Source organism: Lissotriton vulgaris, chromosome 9 (genome assembly GCF_964263255.1).
Source record: "Lissotriton vulgaris chromosome 9, aLisVul1.2, whole genome shotgun sequence".
Classification (NCBI taxonomy): Eukaryota; Metazoa; Chordata; class Amphibia; order Caudata; family Salamandridae; genus Lissotriton; species Lissotriton vulgaris.
In genome coordinates, this window is record NC_141697.1 from 1038586133 (window position 1) to 1038609708 (window position 23576).

Here is a 23576-nt window from a genome sequence, read left to right on the forward strand (position 1 = left end):
AAAAATAGAAACAGAATTCAAACCAAAATCAGTATTTATGCCAGCAATGCCTAAAGATGGGCTAGACCTTTTCTCTGAGTGTGTAACAAAAGATCTGAAAGATTTGTCAGTATTGAGCACAAAACAACGAAATCTCCAAAACCAAGATCACACACGCAAATACAATGATGTAATGACAAAAATCAAGGCAAGATCTGACATTGTGGTGAGGTGGTCTGACAAAGGGGGCAACATAGTCTTGTGGCCCCTGGAAATGTACAATAAGGAAGCACAGAGCCAACTACAAGACCGAGAATGTTACATAAGGATCACCCCCACAAACGTGATAGGTATACAAGAGAAATACCATAATGAACTGTACAAGTGGCGAGGAAAAGGGTTGCTGAGTAAAAAAGAATTTGAGTTTCTAAAAAATGACTATCCTGTAACAGCACAATTGTATCTCATTCCCAAGATACACAAAAATGACAAAACACCACCTGGAAGACCTATAATATCTGCAATTGGAAGCTTGTTTGAGAACACCAGTGTTTTTATAGATTACTTCTTGCAACCAGAAGTAAAAAAACGTCCTGCCTACATAAAAGACACAGGTGATTTCCTAACCAAGATATATGATGTCAAGTGGAATGAGCAGTATCTTTTCATGACTTTGGATGTCCAAGCTCTCTACACCAGCATCAGGCATAAAGACCGTCTAAATGCCATAAAGTACTATCTGGGTAAAAGACCGATACACCTGTTTGAACATACAAAAATGCAAACTAGCTTTACGCCGCCTGGAGTCGAGATATATTATTCTCTCAAACTCCAAAATACCGTCGGGTTTGAATGCAGATGAGGCCTTGAGTGTCCATATATAAACCAGCATATGTGTCCCCCTAGTCTTTCGCTAGTACCACTCAAGAACATCTGTTGTTATAATTAATTGTATTCACGTATATCCCTCACATGTAAATAATGGTTATGCTTAAAGTCGTACACTTCACTTCACCCCACTTTCACGCCACCTCTTTCGAACCCAGAGCCCCACATCTGCACGTCCCTACGTTCTCTTAACCTTAGAGTAGGTTTCTGAACGGGTCCGACTACTAATCCTCAATAACTGTCAGAGGACACGCTCGACGGTTAAAAGTTTTTACATTGAGCAGCTCGCAGTTGTGACACACCTGATTAAGCCATCTTTATATAACCCTAGTATTAAATATACACTGGCCATGAATCGGTAATAACATAGCAGAAGGGCCAAACTGATCAAACACTTACCGCGATCAGTGCGCTGTATGAAATGTGTCACCGGGCCGATTTGAAACACACAAATCACCGGCCTCCTACATCGGTGAAACCTTTGCGCTCTCACCTCCGTCATGAGCACCCAATTACAGACCCACTCACTCCCGACATAGCAGGCACAAGCCAATCATGGGTTGTATGTTATGCACATGTTTTGACACCAGGGGCCATGTTTTCGGTAAACAGCTATTATGTATACAGACTAAATGCATTGGTTAACGCGAGAGATGACGTTTTAAAGGGCAACTAAAGTTACACGTAATTTAAAAAGTGTTTATTTGAGCACATGGTATTTTTATTTCCATTTTATAATTTATAAATTGAATGTTAAATATATATTAACGATAACAAGTGAAGAAAGACTAACATGAAACTGAAATGTGCAAGTCACCAACTTGTCTATGTTAATTCACGGGGTGTAACCATGTTCACCATAGCAACAGCCAGTTGTAACTGGTTGACTAATGAATCACATGACATACTTAACATGTATATATATGCCATGATTAAGCACACAGATGTTAGTGAGCAAGGCAGGAGCAAGCCGCTGAAACGTGTCTGAGCAGAAACTGAACATGAAATAAAACATTTGAACTGAGATTCACGGAGTCAGCGTGTTCTTATTGTTCGTATTGCTATAATATTGTTATTATTACCATCATCAGTATTATTATTATTAATAATATGATAGATATAATTATTATTATCATTCTTTTTATCATATTATTATTAGGGTCTAATGAATATTATTCGTAATACAAGAAATAAAAATAGCCAAAATAATGAGGTTTGAAAAAATATAATAACCGTAGTAACAATATGAATACAAGTATTATTATTATGATTATTATGAAGAATAATAATACAAAAAATAATCATATGCATACTTATTATTATTATTATTATTAATAATTGTTAGTATTACTTTTCAACTATCTAATGAGCATAAACAATAATAATAATAATAATAATAATAATAATAATAATAATAATAATAATATTAATAATATTAATACAAATAATAATACCATCACAATACAACTTATTATTGATAGCATTATTAGTATTATTATTATTGCTATTATTATTGTTGTTATTATTATTATTATCATTACCAGTAAACTCAGAGGTAAATTAAACATTATTCATGTCACAAGAAACCAAAATATTCTACATTAATATCACATTTACAATAATAATAATAACAATAATTGTAATAATACTTATTATTAATTAAATTGTTGTCATTATTGTTATTATTATTAGTAGTAGTAGCAGGAGGTTTGACATTGGTATTAATATTTTATAATAAATGTTATCATTATAATTAATAATATTATTATCCTTATTATCAATACTGATGTTAGTTAGACTCAGAGGTCTATTAAACATGATCCCAGTTACAAGAAATATGCAACTTTAACCTTACATTTACAATGCAGACATTCTTTAACAAATCACAAAATATTTGACATAGGGCTTTTGAGTACATCTTTTTTGGTAATTCATTCAAATATAAGACAACTGAAATTGACTCTTTTTCTGCACATAAAGAATATGTATACCTGAATTAACCAACATTGATAGTAAACACCTCTTCTTCTCGAACAGCACATCACAACATAGTAGCAAAATATGTGCTTGATCATCAGACACTCTCCATGATGAAGAATATACTTTCCAAAGTTCAATCTGAAAAGAACTGTAAGACTCCAAGTTTTTGTTTTAGAGACTACACTTTAGATAGTATGGCACCTACCAATTCGTTTGTGAAGGAGCAAGGGGAGAATAAGAGAAAGATTTGATAGGGATTAGAGGCCTCAGCCAGGACACAGCACTTGAGTGGCACTTGAGATCAAGTCTCCTCACTTATGCCCACCTCCACCTCCTGAAAACTGCACACTTACATGGACTTTACTTTCAAAAGACCAAACCACAGTAGAACTGTGAGTCTGTGTTATATTATCCTACACATATGTTTTAGATAATGTGGCACAAACTCTTCAGTGGTAAAAGAAGAAAAGAGAACAAAAGAAAGCTGTGACATGATTGAGATGCTCAGCCGGGACAAGGAGCTTGAATGGCTATTCATATTAATTCTCCTCTCATGAACCCACCCCCACCACTTCATATCCATGCACACTGACATGGGCTTTCTTTTGAAAGTACAATCGTAGAAAAATCTTTGCCATAGTGCGATTATGAGTTTTATGCCCACACCAGCTCTTTAGATTATGTGACATGTGCTTTTGGTGTTGAAGGAGTGAAAGACAGACCAGAAACACAGCTCTTGAGATTGAGCCTCCTCCCTTGAGCCTGCACTCTGTCTTTTTATAGCCACTTGCTGATGAGGGCTTTATTTTCAAACTTTCTGTCCCAGAAAGACTATTGTGAGACTGTGAGTCTGAGTTGTTATATCCTGAACCAGGAGATAAGATAAGCTGGCATGATGATCAAGGAGAGAAAGAAAGAACACGAGAGGGGTCTTGAAATCAAGCCTCCTTCATTGAAGCAGCCCCTCTATCTGATCATGGACCTCGTGTTGTGGCACGGAGCGCTAGTGCTGCATCAGCAGGTAAATGGTGTTACAGATATGTAGACCAGCAGGACCAGTTGGCACTTGGGCCAGGTCCCTTGGTCAGTCTACAGTAGGTGACATGTGCTGAATGAGGTAAAACAGCATGATAATAATACTTTTTTGACAGGTAAAGCAATCTTAACAGTGCTTAGTAGATTACTTACCCAAATTGCAATGATTTCTCTAGTCATAAAAATGTTGTGGTCAGGGAAATGCATAAGTATCAAAACAGCAAGCCTAAGAATAAAGGGAAAACAAACCAGAGGAAGGGTTTTATACTGCTCCTCCCCTAGACAATAGCCTTGCACTGCTCTGAAATACAGTGTACATCATGGCAGACTAATTCAAGCCCATCTCAAGAAATTATTTTAATTAATGTTAATTTATATTTGTAGAGCGCTAAATCACCAAAAGGTCTTTAAGCCTAAATTAAAGCAGGGGATATCTTGGATCTATCACCAAAACTCTCTAAGGCAATGTGTGTTTAAGCAGCAAAGGTTGAGGCCTATGACATGCCATTTCCTTTCCAAAAAACATATTACTCTAAGTCAATGGGACTCAAACGTGAAAACAATTGGACCCTTGAGAAAAGGGCTTTTGTATTCTGGATAATGATGAACCTTATGAAACAAAAGCAAATGACAGCTGCATGTTGAATAGCTGGGAGGAATGCTTAAGTAAAGAGCAGACAGTCAACAATACTAGAGTTGGGTCAATTGAAAGTATGAACACACAGGGACACTCATAATTGCATCAGTTGTCATTACTGGAAATGGTTCTATCGTATTCTATAATGGAAACTGCTTCTTTATCAGCCAAACAAACACTCATTAAGTTCTCTAAAGAACAATTAATTGAAATGGATTGTTTGAGTAAATGTGAGGAAAACATTAGGGCTATGGCTTCAATGAAAGATGTTAGGATTAGTAATGGCTTGGCTAGTAGGCCCAAAGGAAGCAGATATGTTTTTTGCCCTGCAAGCCCTTTAAGGACTATTAAACAGATAAACTTCATAAAAACCATGTAAAATATTGTGTTACTGGCTGAGTGGGGGTGGCCTTACTCAAGCAATAACCATAATTCTTATCAGAGGAATGCACAAGCAAACCCCAAAGCAGTGCTAAAGTGTACAGTGTTGAAGCCAGCAAAAACAAAGTAACCAAAGCAGGACGGTGGAAGACAGACAGTTAGGGGAGAAACGCTCCAAGGATGCCAGGTCTAACAATTCCTAATTACAAGAAGCTACACAGAATCTCTTGAAATTGAGTCAAAAAAAGGGCCTCTTAACACAAAAGGATGGAGGGGTCTACCCAACACGAGTACTAGTCTTCACATACTGAAATTGTCCACTTTGAAGTCTGAACTCCAAATCTAAAAGTTTGCCAAAGGGCCAGAACAAAGAAGTTGCAGACTAGTAAAATGAAAGAGATGTTAATAGAGGAAGAACATTTTTTCTATGTAGAGAACATAACCACCCTCGTATGGTAGATGAGAGTAATTCCATGAAGAAGAAAGAGAAGAAGAAAAAGATTTTTGAATGAAAGAGTGGCTGGTCTGCTCCCTTCCATATGGTATAGGAAGGGTTAATAACAGCAATGAGAGGATAGACAGAGGTGCTTTGTTAAGGATTGATGAGGCACAGGAGCCTTATCAAACATTACAGTTCCTTTGTTTGATCAAAAAGTATATTTATTGGGTATTTAATTACTGTGCTTTGTTATGTCTGTTTACCGTTGTCAACAGCTCACTGTACCATACTTCAAAGAAGTCAAGAAGTTGAGGTTTCTATAAGACTCTCTGGGGCGATTATAATGTGGCCCAGAAAGGCTTTTACCAATGGTCAGGGCCTTTCAAGGCCGCATCTCAATTTACTTTCCAAACGCCGCATTACAATGCTGGCGGTTGGAAACTAATCTGGCCGATCATTCCGGCTGCCTTCTGACAGGCTCAAGGAACCCGTCGGCCATTTGGAGGCCGGCCCGTAATTCCAAAGGACGGCCTTTCCGCCCTTGGGATTATGATGCATGGTTTCTGGCAGGGTTTCCATGCCGCCCTTTCCCATATGGAAACCCTATCATAAAACATGCTTGGGGGCCCTTAGCAGGGCACCGTTGTGTGCGCGTCCACTGGTTCTGGGCTGATGGGGCACCTATGGCACCCCCATGTCAATACCTGCACCCTGTGGCAGGCACCTTGAGGTGTCTGCCACAGGGTACAGGGATTCCCACCATGAGGTGTCTGCACGGGGTGCAGGGATTAACACTGCCTCCCATTTCCCTATGGGGGAATTTACTATGGACGGTTTATGGCAGTAATACATGCTTCCATAGGAAAATGTCAGAATGCAACAAACAGTGTTCAGTCGCATCCTAATCAGGAGTTTGAGACCGCTGACTGGAGGTCAGTTGGTCCCAGTTCCGAGATGGTGTCGCCTGACATTGTAATGGGCCCTAATACTCACAAGTTTGCATACATTGAGTCTTATAATTCCTTGGTTTGTAATACGATTAGGAAGGAGGATCAGTGAATGTGGGTATTTTCTAAATTTCCTTTGAATGAAGTAGCCATCACTAAAGCAGACTTTCAGGGTTCAATCGAGTTTAAGGATGCTTTTCTCTGTCAAAAATCAAGGGTGAATAATCAAGGGTACACTATCACTTGAGGCCATAACTACATGAATTGTTAATCTTGAGATTGAAGAAATAACATAATGGCCACGGTTGAGTAAGGGTGAGCTTAAACTCACAACATTATCCTGGAATATTTTTTACTTTCAATGGTATAGGTAACCTGATATATGAAATACATTTAAAAAAAAACTCTTTGGAATCTAATGTTGTCAAGCACTTGGTGCATTACTTCACTCTGGAATTAATCCCTCTGTGCTTTTTAATTAGACAGGTGCGCATAGTGGAGAAGTGGGTTGCTTGCCTACATTTATGAGTAGTTGCATTAAGTCCCATTGCCATGAAATCAGTATAGCAGTAAGCCTGCTAATCATAGATTGGCATGTATCATTATAGCCCTCTAGGCCACTCCAAGACCTATACCAGTTGTTAAAGGAACCAGAACCTAAGTAATAGGCCCAAGCCACAGGTGAGGGCCTATTATGTGGGTGAGGGCCTTTTACAGGAATAGCCCAAGGAGGAAGGGCTATACGGCTGTTAGAACATTCCACTCATTAAAGGTACAATGTTCTCAATTAAAAAGAGAGAAATAGAAAGACAAACAATGAAATGTTGGAGCAGGATGCTTATACCAGACATTAGAACATTGGAAGGTTGTAGACAATGGAGTGCTTCCTGCTTCTACGGGCCGGTAAAGGCCCGCAGAGCAACATTCCAATGTCTTACAAAGGCCTCTCAGAGCTCGAGGGGATTTAAATCCCCTAGAGCTTCGAGAGGCCTTTGTTTTATTTGTTAGAACATTCTGCCCTCTATTAAAGTCCTGCTACCTTGTTAAAGTCCCTTGCTTTCGGCTTGGGCCTTTAACGCGATAGTGGGCCTTTATTAGGCGGTATAGCTCGCTATGGCAGGATGTACGGCTATATTATAAGCTTCAGTGTCTCAAGTGGAGCTCTCAACATTCTAATGTTCTAATAGAAGTTAAATTCTAGTGAGATCTAAATCTGCATCTATGTGAAAAAACTTAATGTTTGCATCAAAATGTCATTGATGTACATGTGCATAATATTTTCACTCTAAATATTTGTGACTGTGTTTTTCTTGTCGGAGAAGAAGGTATAGTTCTTGATATTTTCACAAGATCGCAACATAGTCATTTACTTCAAACATTGGTAATATAGCCTGACGGCCCTCTGGCGAAGGATATACTGGTTGTTAAAGGCCTATAATGAGTGAGAGGGTCTTTAACAACTTGTATAGCCCAAGGGCTATAAGCCTGTTAGAACATTCCACCTACTGAAGGTAGAATGTTCTAAAATAAAAAGAGAGAAACATGTAGACAAACATTGAAATACTCCAGGGCTTATGCCAGCCATTCTAAGCCTGGAGCTCCTCCTTTGTCTTCAGTGGAGTTCTCAACATTCCAATGTTCTAATATAGCCTTATAGCCTGCCATAGCAGGCTATACCAGCTATTAAAGGCCCACTCCACCGTCAAAGGCCAGAGACAAAGGCAAGGGACTTTAACAAGGGACCAGGACTTTAATAGCCGGTATAGCCCAGCTACGAAGGGCCATAAGGCTTTTAGAACATTCTGCCAATATAGTGCAGAATGTTCCAACAAATAAAACAAAGGCCTCTCGGAGTTTGAGTGGTTTAAATTCCCCCGGGCTCCGAGAGGCATTTGAAAACAACATTGGAATGCTGCTTTGCGGCCCTTTTCCGGCCCGTAAAAGCATGGAGCACTCCATTGTCTTCAATGAAGCTCCAAACATTTCAATGTTCTAGTAAAAGATATGCGATGCTTACAAAATGGTTCAGCAATGTGAACATTAAATATCTTTGGAGGCGGTGTGGAGGTGGTGGAGCCCTCTCTCCTTAATAGAAGATGGCTGAAGAGAGCTTTAGATCTTCTTGCTAGATAATGCATTCATGTGAAAAGGGAAAAGGGAATTGCAAATAATGGTTTTTTAAATCTACGTTTGTAAAGTAATGGATGATATAGCCCCCATTTTCATGGCCATCTTCCTAGCATAAATAACTCCCCTGGATCAGTAAGAAGTCTCCTGTGAACATTTTAGTCTCATATCCAAGAAAGTTCACACACTTGACACAAAGTACCCTCTTGTCATTATCAGTCATCCCTCTCCACAAAGAGTGGACCTACATGGTACAAAGAGTTGCCCATGTCTAAGTGAGCAGCTCCAGCCTTTTTGATCATCTTTACTGGCACATTGTGTACAACACACACCTAGAATTCAATCCATCCTCAGGCTCTCATTCATTCAATCCATTGAGTCAACCACCATTCCACTTATACTTCCATTTAACCATACATCCATCAGTATCTATTCTCCTTCACACCACTCCCTGATGGCTAAGAAGGTCCCGATCTAAAAAAAGTACATTCTCAATATAGACGCATTTAAAGGCTGATATAACATCAAAGTTGCTATAAGCAAACAAGTGAAAACCAAGAAGAGTGAAAACTACTTAGTGACTTGGAATTCTGTCAGATATCCCAAATGTTACTTCATACATGGAGAGCATTAATTTTTGTGGGTTTAATAATTAAGACAACACATGCATTTCGTTTGTCCAGAAAAAAAACATATTATCATGTGATACTCCTCTAACACTTTTCACTCCTATGTGCATGTGTGTTCAATATGCTGAGCTCATTATCTCAACTTTTTGCCAATTTTTTGTTAGATCAGTCAGGGTTAAATGTGTGTTTTTGTGTTTATACCATTGATTCGAAAGAATATAAGTTGAACTCTGCAGTCTTATCAACCTCAGGAAGACCTTCACATCTAGAAGATGACCAGACTTCTAAAAACAAATAAGCACACCCCCGCCTGTTTGCCTTGGCAAGCACCAAAGTTGAAGGAGCAGATCACCCAACTCACAAGGCTATTTGTTAAAAGTTAGGCCGCCCACGTCAACATTATCGGCGCCATCTTGCCCTTTTTGAGCCCACTCGTGCGCGTAAGCAGCAACCATTTTGAGCACCACGGCCTCCCTGCCCCTCGCTGATAGCCAGCGTGTCTCTCTCTCCCCCTTCCCTTTGTGCCCGTTTGTCTCACTCGTTCCCAGGCCGCCACCTGGCCCTGCGGATACTGTTATTGCCCCCTTCCTCCTGTACAGTAGGAAGCCTCCCCCATCAAAGGATCCTTGAACTAATCATACCCCCCACCCCATGAGATCCGATCGACCTCATACATTCCGGGAATCGGCGGAATGTCCAGCTGTGCGATACTCATCACCTGTTGTGATCGGGGTGGGGACTCTAACTGTAAATATGTGTGGGAACGGGCCTGAAGCGGGGATTCCGAGGATGTCCTTTCATACTTCAAAGCATTGCAAGAATGTGTGACATGTAATAAAGATCATAAACATGTGTATAGGAGGCCAGGCCTCAGAGATGCGGTTAGAGCACCTCGTGACGATACTTGCTGTCCGAACTGATGTGTTCTCCTCCGGAGAGAATAAACCCTTGTTTCCTGCCTTCCAGTCTCCAGCGCCTGCCTCTTCATTGATTAATACTTTGTGGGTTAAAGAGGCGACACCGCCGGGCAATACTTAAGGATCTTTGTTTATTGGTTGCTTCCCACCCTTTTTACAATTAGCGTCCCAAGCGCGGGGCCCATCAGCGACACGTGGATCCAGTGGGAGAGGTCCTGACGACAGAGTGAACGACTGCAACGATCGGGAGAGCTCCTGCCCAATAGACCCTCCTCTGGCAGCCGATCATCCGAACTTCACTGGTTCCGAATCGACCTCTCTCGAGTGATCTACGGTCCTGACTGGGAACCATCAGGAGTGCCGTGGCAATATCGGAGATTGGAGGACGATCGGGCGCTGGACGCGGAAGACGAGAAACAGCCCATGTGGTCCGGGTAAGGTCGTGTAAAAACGACAAAATTGCGAAACGATTGTCGCTCTTTGAGATATTCGCTGCTTACAAACGAGGAAGAGTAGAAATACTCTATCTTCCTTTGTGGACGGTGAAGGGGTGGGTAACGCGGACTTTTGTCCCCGATGTAATCTGTCGTGCCTATCTTTTCTCCCCACTGATTGATTGACTGATTGACTGATTGATTGATTGTAAGGGTAGCTCCCTGTTTTATTGTCAGAATAGATTTTGCTTTTGAGATATTCACTATTTGCAAACAACGTAGAATAGCAATATTCTGTCTAGTCTTTGCAGGTAGTGAAGGATAGGTAACGCGGACCTTTGTCCCCGATGTAATCTGTCGTGCCTGTCTTCTCCCCACTGATCGTCTGTCCGGATCTAGTTCTCTCGAAGCATTCATTATTTGCAAATAAACACAGAATAGAAATATTCTGTCTAGTCTTTGCACGTAGTGAAGGATAGGTAGTGCGGACCTTTGTCCCCGCTGAAATCTGTGATGCCTATCTTCTCCCCACTGATTGGTAGCCTGTTTATCCCGGACCGCTTATTAGAGATAAACCATCCGGCTCCACTGGAAGGCACCCCTAATAAGGACATGTTCATGAAGCATGGATTGATCGCTATAGCTTATAGCAAGCTGTGGCATAAATATACGAAAAAGGATCGAGAAAGTCAGTGGCCACTGATAGGATCCTTCGATGATGATAAAATGAGCGCGCTAGAAACAGCCCTTGGTAAAAACAAGACAACGCCCACTATGCTTGATAGTTTCGGCATGTGGCGCAAAGAAACCGCACAGCGTAAGAAGAGAAATGAGAGTAGGTTGGGAAAAGAGCTGCGAAAGGCAGCCCACCTAGCTGCTAAGAAACTAGAAGAAGAGATCAAGGAAAGAGAGGAAGCCAATCAGAAACCAGAGATAGAATCATCAAACCAGTGTCCGGTTAGAACGCCCTCCACGCTCTACCCTGAATTACCCTCGAAACAGCGAGCCAATGATGATCTGTTGTTAGGTCCTCCGATCATCTACATGCCCCCTCCATATGCCCCTTCCCAACCCTTAGCACGGCACCCACCATCCCCAGGCACAAACGAGAGTAGCGCCACCGCTTCGGCCCCCATGGCCTCTGTGCCGGCCCAACTCCTTGTATTAGATACTACACAAACGACAACGTTAGGCGACCCTGAGACCCGAAGGGCTGGTTCTACAAGAACAAACAGATTAAGCAAAGATGAGCGAGCAGGGATTGTCAAGATAGCAAGGACATTGGTAGAAAGAAAGGAAGATGAAGAGTATATCACGGATATGTTTAACTCGTATACAGGAAGTCACAGACGACATTTTACCGTTCGACTGTGCTATCATGCCTTGAACGCATACGAGGACCGATATCGAGACAAAGGTCCCGAGAGCCTAACGACTCTATATCGGAAGGTCGATATCGGGGATGAGGGCGAGTGTGATGTGACGGACCTCCTTATGCGAACGCTTGAGGTTTTCCGCCACCTCACTGAACAAGGATCGGGAGCTAAACCCACGACATCCGTAGCAACCGAACCACAAACTGAGCGATCTAACGCCATGATGCCGATACGAGAAGCTGCCCCTTACTGGGTTCCTCCACGAGGTGAAGGGACTAACGATGATGCAAACCACAAAGATGCAAAAGGAAGGGTAGTGTACAACTGGGTCTACCAGCCGTGGGACCGGCAAGAGATTCTGACGTTCCGGAAATCTCTGCCTGACCTACGTAAAAACCCCACTGCCTTCTATACTGAATTAGGTACAGCCCTAGGTTCAACGATTATGACCCTGGCTGACATCGACTTGTTCTTCGGATTATGTCTACCGGCTGATGTGTGGAAGAAAATCCGGAAAGTCGACCACCTTGAGCTGTTTGGACATACCTGGTCACAACTCGATGGCATTGATAAACAACGAGAACCTGGACAAAAACCTTTGAAATCCATTTTAGACCTCCCAGACAAAATCGTACAGAAATTAAAAACCCTAATTCCAGAAAAGAAAGTGGACTGGTCGATAGTAACGGCCTGTCGCCAGAAACCCCAGGAGGATGTATCGGATTACTTCTCTCGGTTTGAAACGGTGTTCTCCGATTACAGCGGCCAGGACATGACCACTGCAACCGGACACCATCTGTTTGTCCAGAATTACGTTAAGGGTTTGACACCAGATGTCTCCCAGAAACTGCAGGCCAGCGAGAGTAGTTGGGCAGCCTCCAAACCTGCGGCTATCCTCCAGATGGCCCAATATTATGAACATCAGAAAAATGAAAACGATAGAGCAACAGAGAAAAAGAAGAAAGAGTTGAAAGAGAGGGTCATGATAGCTCAGCTGCAGGGAGTAGCGATAAGTAAGGAACCCCCCAAAGGAAACTACCAGTCGACAGCTCCTAAAGATACGCCCTCCAGAGAACGTACGTCTGCGCCCTATGCAGGTCGGAGGGACTTAGATGAAAACCAATGCGCATTCTGTAAAGGATACGGTCACTGGAAATCACAGTGCCCGGTCCTTTACGAAATGAACAAAAACCGAGAAGCTAGAGACGAGACGAATAAACAAAGGGGGAGTGACCAGAGACGGGGACCCACCAACGACCTTAGCCAGGACAGATCAGGCCGACCCAACACATTTGATCGACCCCGACAAAATCAGTATCAGCAGTCCGATTACGAGAACGCCCACGATTTCGCATAGGACAGCCCGGGACAAGGGAGGGATCCAGTCGAGCTTTGTGTTGACCAGCAAGGTCCTTACGTCACTGCTAAGGTCCTGGGCATGAAATCCCCATTTTTGGTGGACACCGGGGCGACACGTAGTGCGTTATCTAAACGACTGATTCCAAGGGCACCCTTGTCTGGCTCACTTATAACATTGACAGGTTTCGATGGAACGCCCTCCACTAACCCTTTGTCTGCTCCGATCCTCTTCGACCTAGAAAACAACACCACTGACACCACGTTTTTACTTTCCTCCAATAGCCCTGACGCCATTATGGGACTTGACTTATTGAAACACTTCCGAGCGACAATTAGATATTCTCAAGACGGAGTTCGAGTTTTCCTTTACGACAACCCCGTTCTGCTTAGACATTGCCCTCCCCGACGCATGTTTTCCATCACTGACGCTGACACATCCCTGCTTGACACCCTGCCTCCGTATCTGTGGGCCAAGACAGATTCGGATGTAGGGCGCATGATGATTGACCCAGTACACATTACTGTCCGACCAGACGCAACACTCCCAAAACTTCCACAATATCGGATATCGCCTGAGGGCGAGAAGGCATTGGTAAAGATTATTCAGTCACTGATAGACGCAGGAGTGGTAGAGGAAGTGGTTAGCAACGTTTGCAACAGCCCTATCTTGCCCATCATCAAGAAACAAGGAGAGGGAGATGAGAAAGCATACCGCTTTATCATTGACCTTCGAGAGATCAACAAAGTGGTTGTACCCCAGTACCCCGTGGTCTCAGATATCACCACCATCCTGACCTTGATTCCTTCTACCGCCACCACCTTCACTGTCATTGACCTCAAAAACGCCTTCTTTTCCATCCCCATCCACCCGGACAGCCGATATCTCTTCGGCTTCACCCTAAAAGCCCGCTCATATAGGTTCTGCCGAGCACCCCAGGGCTACACAGAAAGCCCTAGCATCTACAGTCAGGCCCTCAAGAGACAACTGGATCAAGTCCAGTTACCCGATGGAGTGGTGTTGGTGCAATACGTCGATGATATCCTTTTGGCGGCCGACACCACTCCGCTAGCAGTCACAGCCACCATTCAACTCCTACACTTCCTTGCGGAAAATGGCCACAAGGTCTCCAAGAAGAAGTTGCAATTCTGCCAACCCCAAGTGACATACTTAGGCCATCTCCTGTCCAAAGACGGGAGGAAGCTCACCCCCGATCGGATTCAGACCATCCTAGAAATCCCTGTCCCTAAGACTCAGAAACAGGTTCGCTCCCTACTAGGCCTCACCTCCTTCTGCCGACAGTGGTTGCCAAACTTTAGCCTCATTGTGAAACCGCTGCTTTCTCTGCTAGCTAAAGATGTCCCCTTCCCACTCCCTTGGACCCCTGAGTGCCAAACCTCCTTCACGGAACTACAAGATGCCCTCTGTTCGGCCCCTGTCCTAGGTACCCCTGATTACACAAAGCCCTTCTCCCTTTACACTCACGAAAGGGAGGGGTGCGCTTTATCTGTCCTGACCCAGTCCATTGGCCCAAAGCAACGACCGTGCGCTTACTTCTCTGCCACTCTTGACCCTGTAGCCAGAGCCTTGCCTGCCTGCCTTCGAGCTGTAGCTGCCGCTGCTATCTCTATCCGACAGAGTGAGGGGATCGTACTCTCGAATCCCCTCACAGTACTGGTACCCCATGCAGTTGACACCCTCCTGAACCAAACCAAGACGCAACACCTGACGAGTGCACGACTGACTGGATACGAGCTGACTTTGCTTGCACCCCATATCACCCTAAAAAGATGCACCACACTGAACCCGGCAACTCTGTTACCCTTACGCAGTCCAAGATCTCCTGTTTATTTTTAACTGAGACTTGGTTGGGAGTGGGCTCGGAACCCGACATTGCCTGTGCTGTTCCGCCGAACTATTCCATCTTAAGGAGGGATAGAACTGAGGGAAGAGGCGGCGGGGTGGCTCTGATAGTGGACAAGGCTTTTGTTTGTTCCTCCTTTGCGGTGGACAACATTGCCGGTTGTGAAGCCTTAGGTTTTACGCTCCACCTATCGGCGTCCCAGACCTGTACAGGCATTCTCCTTTACAGACCCCCTGGTCCCATTGGGTCCTTTTTTGAGGATCTGCAGTCGGCCCTATCAGTATCATGCATGCGTTCTGCGCATTGCATGCTATTAGGCGACTTAAACCTGCATATGGACTGTCTTACAGACGCTGAAGCTGACAAACTCCGTGATATCACGGCGATGTTGGGGTTAGCCCCTTTTATCCATAGCCCCACTCACATGAAAGGCCACACGTTAGATGTAATTTTTTCCTCCATGCCTATTGAGGCGTCCCCTCCACTCCCGGTCCTTTGGTCAGATCATTATCTGATAAACTTTGCCTTAATGCTTGACTCTAAACCTAGCCAAAGGGCTCCGAAGGTAGGGTCCCGGCAGTCCAGAGCCTTCCATCTAGTGACAGCTGATATGCTCTCCGATGCTCTTGGCCAATGCCCGTGTCAATTGACCGGGGTTCTGGAAGCCGATTTAATTCTGGTCCAGAACTGGATGCAGGCAAGATTCGAGGAGCTGGCCCCTTTGAGGGCTGCTAGAACAGCCCCTGACCTTAACTCTGCTCCTTGGTTCTCCTCCACTCTACGCATAATGCGACAAGACTGCAAGAAGTTGGAAAGGCGCTGGCGGCGCAAGTATGATCTTGTGGAGAAAACGAAATACCGCGACGCGATAAAGGCATACTACAAACAGATTGCCGCAGCTAAAAAGAGTTATCTCGAACAGAGAATTGACAAAGCCGATAATACCAGCCGGGAACTCTTTAGAATTGTGAAGGAGTTTGTCAATCCAGTTGTAGGTACCCCCGTCCATTCACACACGGAGGAATGGATCAAACAGCTGGCCGACTTTTTTGTGGCCAAAATTCTAAAGATTCAGGAGACCTTTCCATCTGTGGACTCCCGTATGGCCGACGCCGCTTTAGGGGGCAAGCTGACCTATTTAGATCCCTCTCAGGCTGACTCAGGGCCTACACTATCTGTCTTTCCCCAGCTGTCCTGCGAAACTTCGCTTGAGCTGTTATCTCGGCTGAAATCTGGCTCGCCACTGGATGCCTGTCCGGCGAAATGCCTGGGCAGGGTGGCCTCAGCGTTGAACAGCTTGCTGAACCCCCTGCTTAATCTATCATTGAGCTCGGGGGTGGTCCCACGACAGTGGAAACACGCACTCATCCTGCCGTTGATTAAGAAGCCTCTGCTTGATCCCCTGCAATGGGCTAACTACCGTCCGATCTCCCTCCTCCCTGCTCTGGCGAAGGTGTTGGAGAAACATGTTCAGCATACTCTATCCACCTTTATTGAGAACAACAATCTGCTGCATGACTCCCAGTCCGGCTTTCGTGCAAACTACAGCACGGAGACCGCTCTGGTAGAGGTTACTGACGCCATCAGGGAGACACTCGACCATGGGGGAAAGGCGATGTTGGTCATGTTGGACCTATCGGCGGCGTTCGACACCGTCCCACACGCAGGCCTTCTCTCAAGACTCAGGGAGATTGGTCTGCGAGGGACGGTGCTGGACTGGTTTCATTCCTTTCTTGCCGACCGCCGGCAGGTGATCTGGGCTCCGCCGTTCTCGGCCGAAATGCCTTCGCTAGAGGTGGGGGTGCCTCAAGGATCTATCTTGAGCCCCACCATTTTTAACATATATATGGCCCCCGCTGGCGGAGGTTGCGGAGGCGTTTGGGGCCCGGGTCATCTCATACGCTGATGACACCCAGCTCTTGTTCACCTGCAGGAAGGGAGAGGTCTTCAACGGCGGCAGAATCAAGGACTGTCTGAGCGCAGTCTTTGCGTGGTTTCAGCGGCACAGCCTGAAATGCAACTCAGACAAGTCTGAGCTGCTCTTTTTCGGCTGTGCCCCAGACCCGGGTTGGAAGACATGGTGGCCCCAGGACATGTTCCCCCCAGAGACACCATCTGCTCAGGTAAAAAATCTCGGAGTGGTGTTTGACGATGATCTATCTTTTCGTCCACACATCCTGGGATTAGCAGGGAAATGTTTCAGCATCCTCAAGATGCTTAGGAAATTTCTTCCTCTGCTTTCACTGCAGTACCGTAGGAATGTAGTTCAGGCGCTGGTGGGATCACGCCTGGACTATGCAAATGCGCTCTTTGCGGGCCTACCTAAGTATCTGCTGTCTAGGATGCAGATTGTACAGAATTCGGCGGCCAGAGCCTTCTATGGCCTGCCCAGGAGAGCCAGTGCCTCAGCGCTCTTAGCTAGGCTGCACTGGCTGCCAATCGCTGGGAGAATTAGATTTAAACTCCTCACTTTGGCGTTTAAGGCTCTCCATGCGATCGGTCCTTACTATCTGAGGAAGGGTACTGCTTTCTATGTGCCACGGAGGTCTTTGCGGTCGGCGGAACTGGCCAAAATGAAGGTGCCTGTAGTCAAACGTGTCCGGATGGGAGGTCGCTCCTTCCAACACGTGACAGCATGCTTGTGGAACGAGCTCCCACTTTCCCTTCGGAAAGCGAATAACCTCCTGGCTTTCAGGAAGGAGTTGAAGACTCTGCTCTTCACCAAGTAACTCGCGATAACTGTAGTGTGTTTGCCTTTGGTTTTTCCTGTTTCTAGGGGCCTCTTTGCTAAAGCGCCGGGACACCCTTTGGGGTAGCCGTGCGCTCAAAAAGTTCAGCTTACATTAACATTACCAGAGAACGACCCCAATGTGCCCCCTGTACATGACTGTGTGACTCTTACGGACGAACAGACTAGAAGTAGGGTTGACCTCAGAGACACGGCTTTTCCTGACCCTGACGGAGAGCTGTGGGTGGACGGTTCTTGCATCAAACTCCCCGATGGCACCACTTCAGCTGCCTATGCAGTCACCACGGCTCGGACTGTAGTCGAGACAGCCCGCATCACGCAACGATCTGCCCAGGCAGCGGAACTGATTGCCCTCACACGAGCCGGCATCCTAGCAGCAGGAACCACAGCGAACATTTACACCGATAGCCAGTACGCCTTCGGGGTGGTTCACCATTTTGGGCTCCTTTGGAGGGAAAGGGGATTCTTGACCTCACACGGCACACCCATCTTACATGGAGATCTAGTCTCCGCCTTGATCGAAGCTGTCCTTCTCCCCAAAAGGCTTGCGGTAATCAAATGCCAGGCACACAAGAAAGTGACAGACATTATTGGACAGGGAAATGCACTAGACCGACGTCACTGCTCGAACGACAGCTGAAAATAGGACGACAACTCGTATGTACGTGACCAGGTCACAAGCAGAAAAATTGACTGACGCTAGGGACACTATTAGAGACATTCAAATGGCTAGCACACAACACGAACTGACTGAATGGACACGGGTGGGATTAAAAGACGACGAAGGCTGCTGGCGGACAAAGGACACAAACAAATGGTTGCTACCTGACTCCTACCTGATTCCCATACTGACTATGGCACACTCCCCCGCCCACATAGGATCAGCCCCCATGATTGAACTTGTCTCCAGAGTTTGGCACAATGATAAAATCACAGACTCCGCCAAACGTCTGGTCCAACAATGCTTGATATGCCTGCAACACAACCCCGGGAAAGGAACTGTAGTACCCCGGGGAGGGTTTGAGGTCCCAAATCACCCGTTTGAGGTCCTGCAGATGGACTATATTCAGCTAGACAGATGCCAAGGCCTGAAATACGTACTTGTTGTGGTGTGTGCATTTAGCAAGTGGGTGGAGGCATACCCAACCCGTGACAACACCGCCATGGCCACTGCAAAAGTACTATTAAAGGAATTCTTCCCTCGCTACGGCCTTTGTCGAATTTTATGGAGCGACAATGGCCCCCACTTCATAGCCGAAGTCATCCAGCTCATCATAAAGGGGCTGGGCATCAAGCAGAAGTTCCACGCAGTTTTCCACCCCCAGTCTGCTGGACTTGTCGAGCGACACAATGCCACACTAAAGCTTAAACTAGCCAAGATAGTAGCTACCACAGGACTGAAATGGCCAGACGCTCTCCCCCTGGCATTGCTATCGATGCGTTCCACCCCCACCAAGCACCACTTGACGCCTTACGAGGTCGTTTTCGGCCGACCCATGAGCGTCTGGTCTGCACCAAAACCGACTTCCATTCATGACGTCCCAGACGTCCTAATGTCTGATTATCTGTATAAATTGACTGAAACTCTGTCTGTCATTCATCAGCAGGTGCAGCAGGCCATCCCCGATGCTTCCAGGGGTCCGGGTCACGACATCCAACCGGGGGAATATGTTTTGATCCGGAATTTTCAGCGGGCGAAGAGTCTGGAACCCCGGTGGACGGGCCCCTGGCAAGTATTGCTCACCACCCGGACGGCTCTTCGTGTGGAGGGGAAACGGCACTGGCTGCACGCACACCACTGCAAGAGGGTCTCCTCGACTTTGGCCACAACAGAAAGCATCGACAACCAAGAAGAGCTCCTGAACAAGGACCGACCGTCGCTAACCTGCTATCCTGACACCGAAGCACTTGAACTTTCAAAATTCTCTGATCCCACTGTGCCATCCAGAGAAGGGTATTTCCTGCGCCGAAAGGAGGGAGCTTCGGCTAAGTAGACCACGGACTAAGTTAAATCTCAGAACGGTGACCTAAACACCACCAAGGGTCACCTGGAGAGAAGCTAAACGAAGTCTGTGGTTCTGCCCGCTACCGAGCACCTTCAAGATGATGGAAGCACCAAATAAGAAGATGATGGAAGCACCAAATAAGAAGATGATGGAAGCAACAGGAAATACCCACCACAGAAACCCAAAAACAGACAGACTCCACAGCTCAAAGACAATTGCACTTTTCGTCACAATCCTTTTCTGCTTTCTCCTCATGACCACACTCTGGATTGTGGAAGAAAATGCACCTGCTCATGAAACATTCCTGACCACTGCTCAGCCTACCACCATGAAGGAACATTATCTGATTTCGCTCTCTCCTCAACTCAGAGAGAGGCGAAAGGAGTTTTGGAATAACTCATTTGTACAGTTGCTGCACCAGCACAATCTTGCCACCAACGCCACCAACTGTTGGATCTGTGGGATGCTACCCCACGCCACCGGACACTCGATACCTTTCATCCCTTCACCCTTCTCAGTTCACGGCTCCTGCCTTGCTTTGCTGATCCTCCTGCACGAAAGCTATAAAGACAATGCCACCTCCGGCAAAACCATGACACACTTCTATCATGGGGTCTGGCGAAACCAAACAAAGACACACTTCTGCCCGCAGACCTCCAACGACTCAATCCACATGGACATCCCTGCTAAAGAACTAATTGAAATGCAGGTGTTCAACAATCCAACCAGACCCACCTTCTCTTACCTGCGGAAACGAACGGCTGCCACTCTGACTGTGGCCCTATCAGTCATCAACGTCACCGGCCACATGTGCATAGAAGGGCTTGGGACACAGCTGGTAGGCCGCAGCGCCTGCCGTTTCACCAGAACTTTGGACTCCACCGATCCACCTTCCTTTGTATCCTCTCCAAATATGTATTTCGTTTGTGGCACAAAGGCTTACACCTGGCTCCCCAAAGGCTGGGGGGGGCACTTGTTTCATCTCCTTCATCCTTCCTCCGACGTATGTGGCTCCAGCGAATCATCACAGACAAAAACGAGCCAAGGACATTGAACAAGCCGACTCAACAGGAGCACAGTTCCTCGATGCTATGAAGGGACTTGTTCCACTCTGGGGCCCGATGGCAAACAGCTGTGCCATCCGACATCTGACTCAGGCAGTTGAGACAACAATGAACATCACAGCTGATATCCTTGCTAACAACAGTGCCGAGCTTCAAGCGGTCCGCTTGGTGGCACTCCAGAACCGCCTTGTGCTAGATGTGGTTCTTGCGGACCGTGGTGGAGCATGCCGCATTATTGGGTCCAGCTGCTGTACATACATACCGGACAACTCACCCTCAGTATATAAAGCCATAGAGCATCTCCACAGACTCTCGTCAGAAGTCCACCAGGAGCAGGAAGAATGGTCACTTGGTGGATGGTTCTGGAGCACTGTTAAGAACTGGGGCTGGAGACTGTTTACCATTATCTTGATTCCTGTAGTAGCAATATGTGGTCTATGCTTAGGAATTCAATGCCTGCCACCTCTATGTTCATTATGTACAAATTGTATTTGCCCTAAGACTGTGGACTTTGGAAACGAACGCATGGGAGCATTATATGATGCCGAGGTTAGAAATTTGATGAAGATTGACATTGAGTAGGCAAGTTGGCTAGATATGTTGAAAAGTGAGGACTGTTAAAAGTTAGGCCGCAAACGTCAACATTATCGGCGCCATCTTGCCCTTTTTGAGCCCACTCGTGCGCGTAAGCAGCAACCATTTTGAGCACCACGGCCTCCCTGCCCCTCGCTGATAGCCAGCGCGTCTCTCTCTCTCTCTCTCTCTCTCTCTCTCTCCTGACCTCGCAAAGCATCCCCCCCGCACGCTGACAGCCCCCGCTCTCACATGTCTTGGGTCATAAACCCCTCTACCACGCAGCTCTGCCTCGGAACCCCATCCTGTTCCCAGCACGACACCTCCCTCCATTCCTTTCATCGTCCCGGATCCTTTGTTAACACCCCCCCTTCCCTTTGTGCCCGTTTGTCTCACTCGTTCCCAGGCCGCCACCTGGCCCTGCGGATACTGTTATTGCCCCCTTCCTCCTGTACAGTAGGAAGCCTCCCCCATCAAAGGATCCTTGAACTAATCATACCCCCCACCCCATGAGATCCGATCGACCTCATACATTCCGGGAATCGGCGGAATGTCCAGCTGTGCGATACTCATCACCTGTTGTGATCGGGGTGGGGACTCTAACTGTAAATATGTGTGGGAACGGGCCTGAAGCGGGGATTCCGAGGATGTCCTTTCATACTTCAAAGCATTGCAAGAATGTGTGACATGTAATAAAGATCATAAACATGTGTATAAGAGGCCAGGCCTCAGAGATGCGGTTAGAGCACCTCGTGACGATACTTGCTGTCCGAACTGATGTGTTCACCTCCGGAGAGAATAAACCCTTGTTTCCTGCCTTCCAGTCTCCAGCGCCTGCCTCTTCATTGATTAATACTTTGTGGGTTAAAGAGGCGACACCGCCGGGCAATACTTAAGGATCTTTGTTTATTGGTTGCTTCCCACCCTTTTTACATATTCTATTCACAGAAACATGCAACCCCCTGCATCTTGCAGCTGTAGTACATGCATTTTATGATTCAACTGGGGACAGAAAACACATATGTGATCATCAATTGACGATCCCATCATATCAAAGGTAGTCTGAATTGCAGAACTACTTCTTCCCTTAAGACACTTTGAAGCAGCCATGAAGTTTCACTGAAGCTATGCATACCCTCCATTACATACAAAGTATTTTTAAATACATAATATAATGGAGTACAAATACTGACTGGCATTTTATTTAATTGTGCATCGAATTCTATTGGGCATTTTACTACTGGTCTGAATGTCAAGTCTGCTGCAGGTGACTTTGTCCCCTTCCCCACCTCCCCATGGTTAATTGCAACAGACAAGGAGGGTGGGGCTTTAAGAGAGTGGGAAAGAAAGGGAGAAAATAGCGTGAGTAGAAAGAGATTGGAGAGGGAGAAGAGAGCATGAGGAGAGAAGGAGAAAGAGAGAATGGGTGGAAAGAGAGAGTTAGAGATAGGAGAGGGTGGAAACGGCGCTGGTTTGATCATTTTTGCCAGACCTGTTTCTGATTTCACAAGCCGACCCTGTAGAGTAATACATCGCCTAGTGATGTGACCAAAACACAGTGTTAACAGAATGACATGAACATTTGAATAATGTGTAAATTACTAAATTGAGCTTACTCCCAAAACTCTAAAACAGCGCTCGTCATATTCGTGGTGTTAGCCATGCTGTAATTGGAGAAGCATCGTTCCGTGTTCCATGAGTTTCCACAGTGTTTCCAAGGGAGATTCTGTAAGAAGCAAAATTGCATGGCATTGTATTATTATCATCCACATTAGTCACGACCTAACTTGCATCATAATTCCGATCAGACTTTACAACAGCCGAGGTGCATCTTCTGCACAGACTGCACATTTAGATACCCTAATAAGCCCGTAATTTACGCGAATATGTCTAGGTAGTAAAGAAAAAGTTTTTTTTAATTAACTTTAAAGTAGGATGATACTGCCCAGGGTACCTTAAAAATGTACTTCGCAGGATATACCAACATTATTTTCAACAACAATTCAACTAATTGTTAGACGATTAGAAAGTGCCTTTTTACAGGAATACACCAATGGAGTTGAGATTATGTACCAATGCAAATGTAAAAGGTAGATGTAAATATTTCATTTACTGAAAAAAATGTGAGGCGCTGAAGCATGGATTAGTATTCCTGCAGGATTTTACTAATATCACAAATTGCAGCAATGTGGTG

General features: G+C 45.6%; 1 protein-coding gene across 1 annotated transcript in view; it reads right to left on the reverse strand.

Moving 5' to 3' along the window:
* Nucleotides 1-23111, reverse strand: part of SLC6A1 (solute carrier family 6 member 1) — a 327835-nt gene extending 304724 nt beyond the window's left edge. Inside the window, exon 1 of the mRNA XM_086938951.1 lies at nt 22999-23111. Within this exon, the coding sequence (XP_086795077.1) occupies nt 22999-23045 (47 nt within the window). The 5' untranslated portion in view covers nt 23046-23111. The remainder of the gene's footprint in view (nt 1-22998) is intronic.
* Nucleotides 23112-23576: the final 465 nt, after the last annotated feature.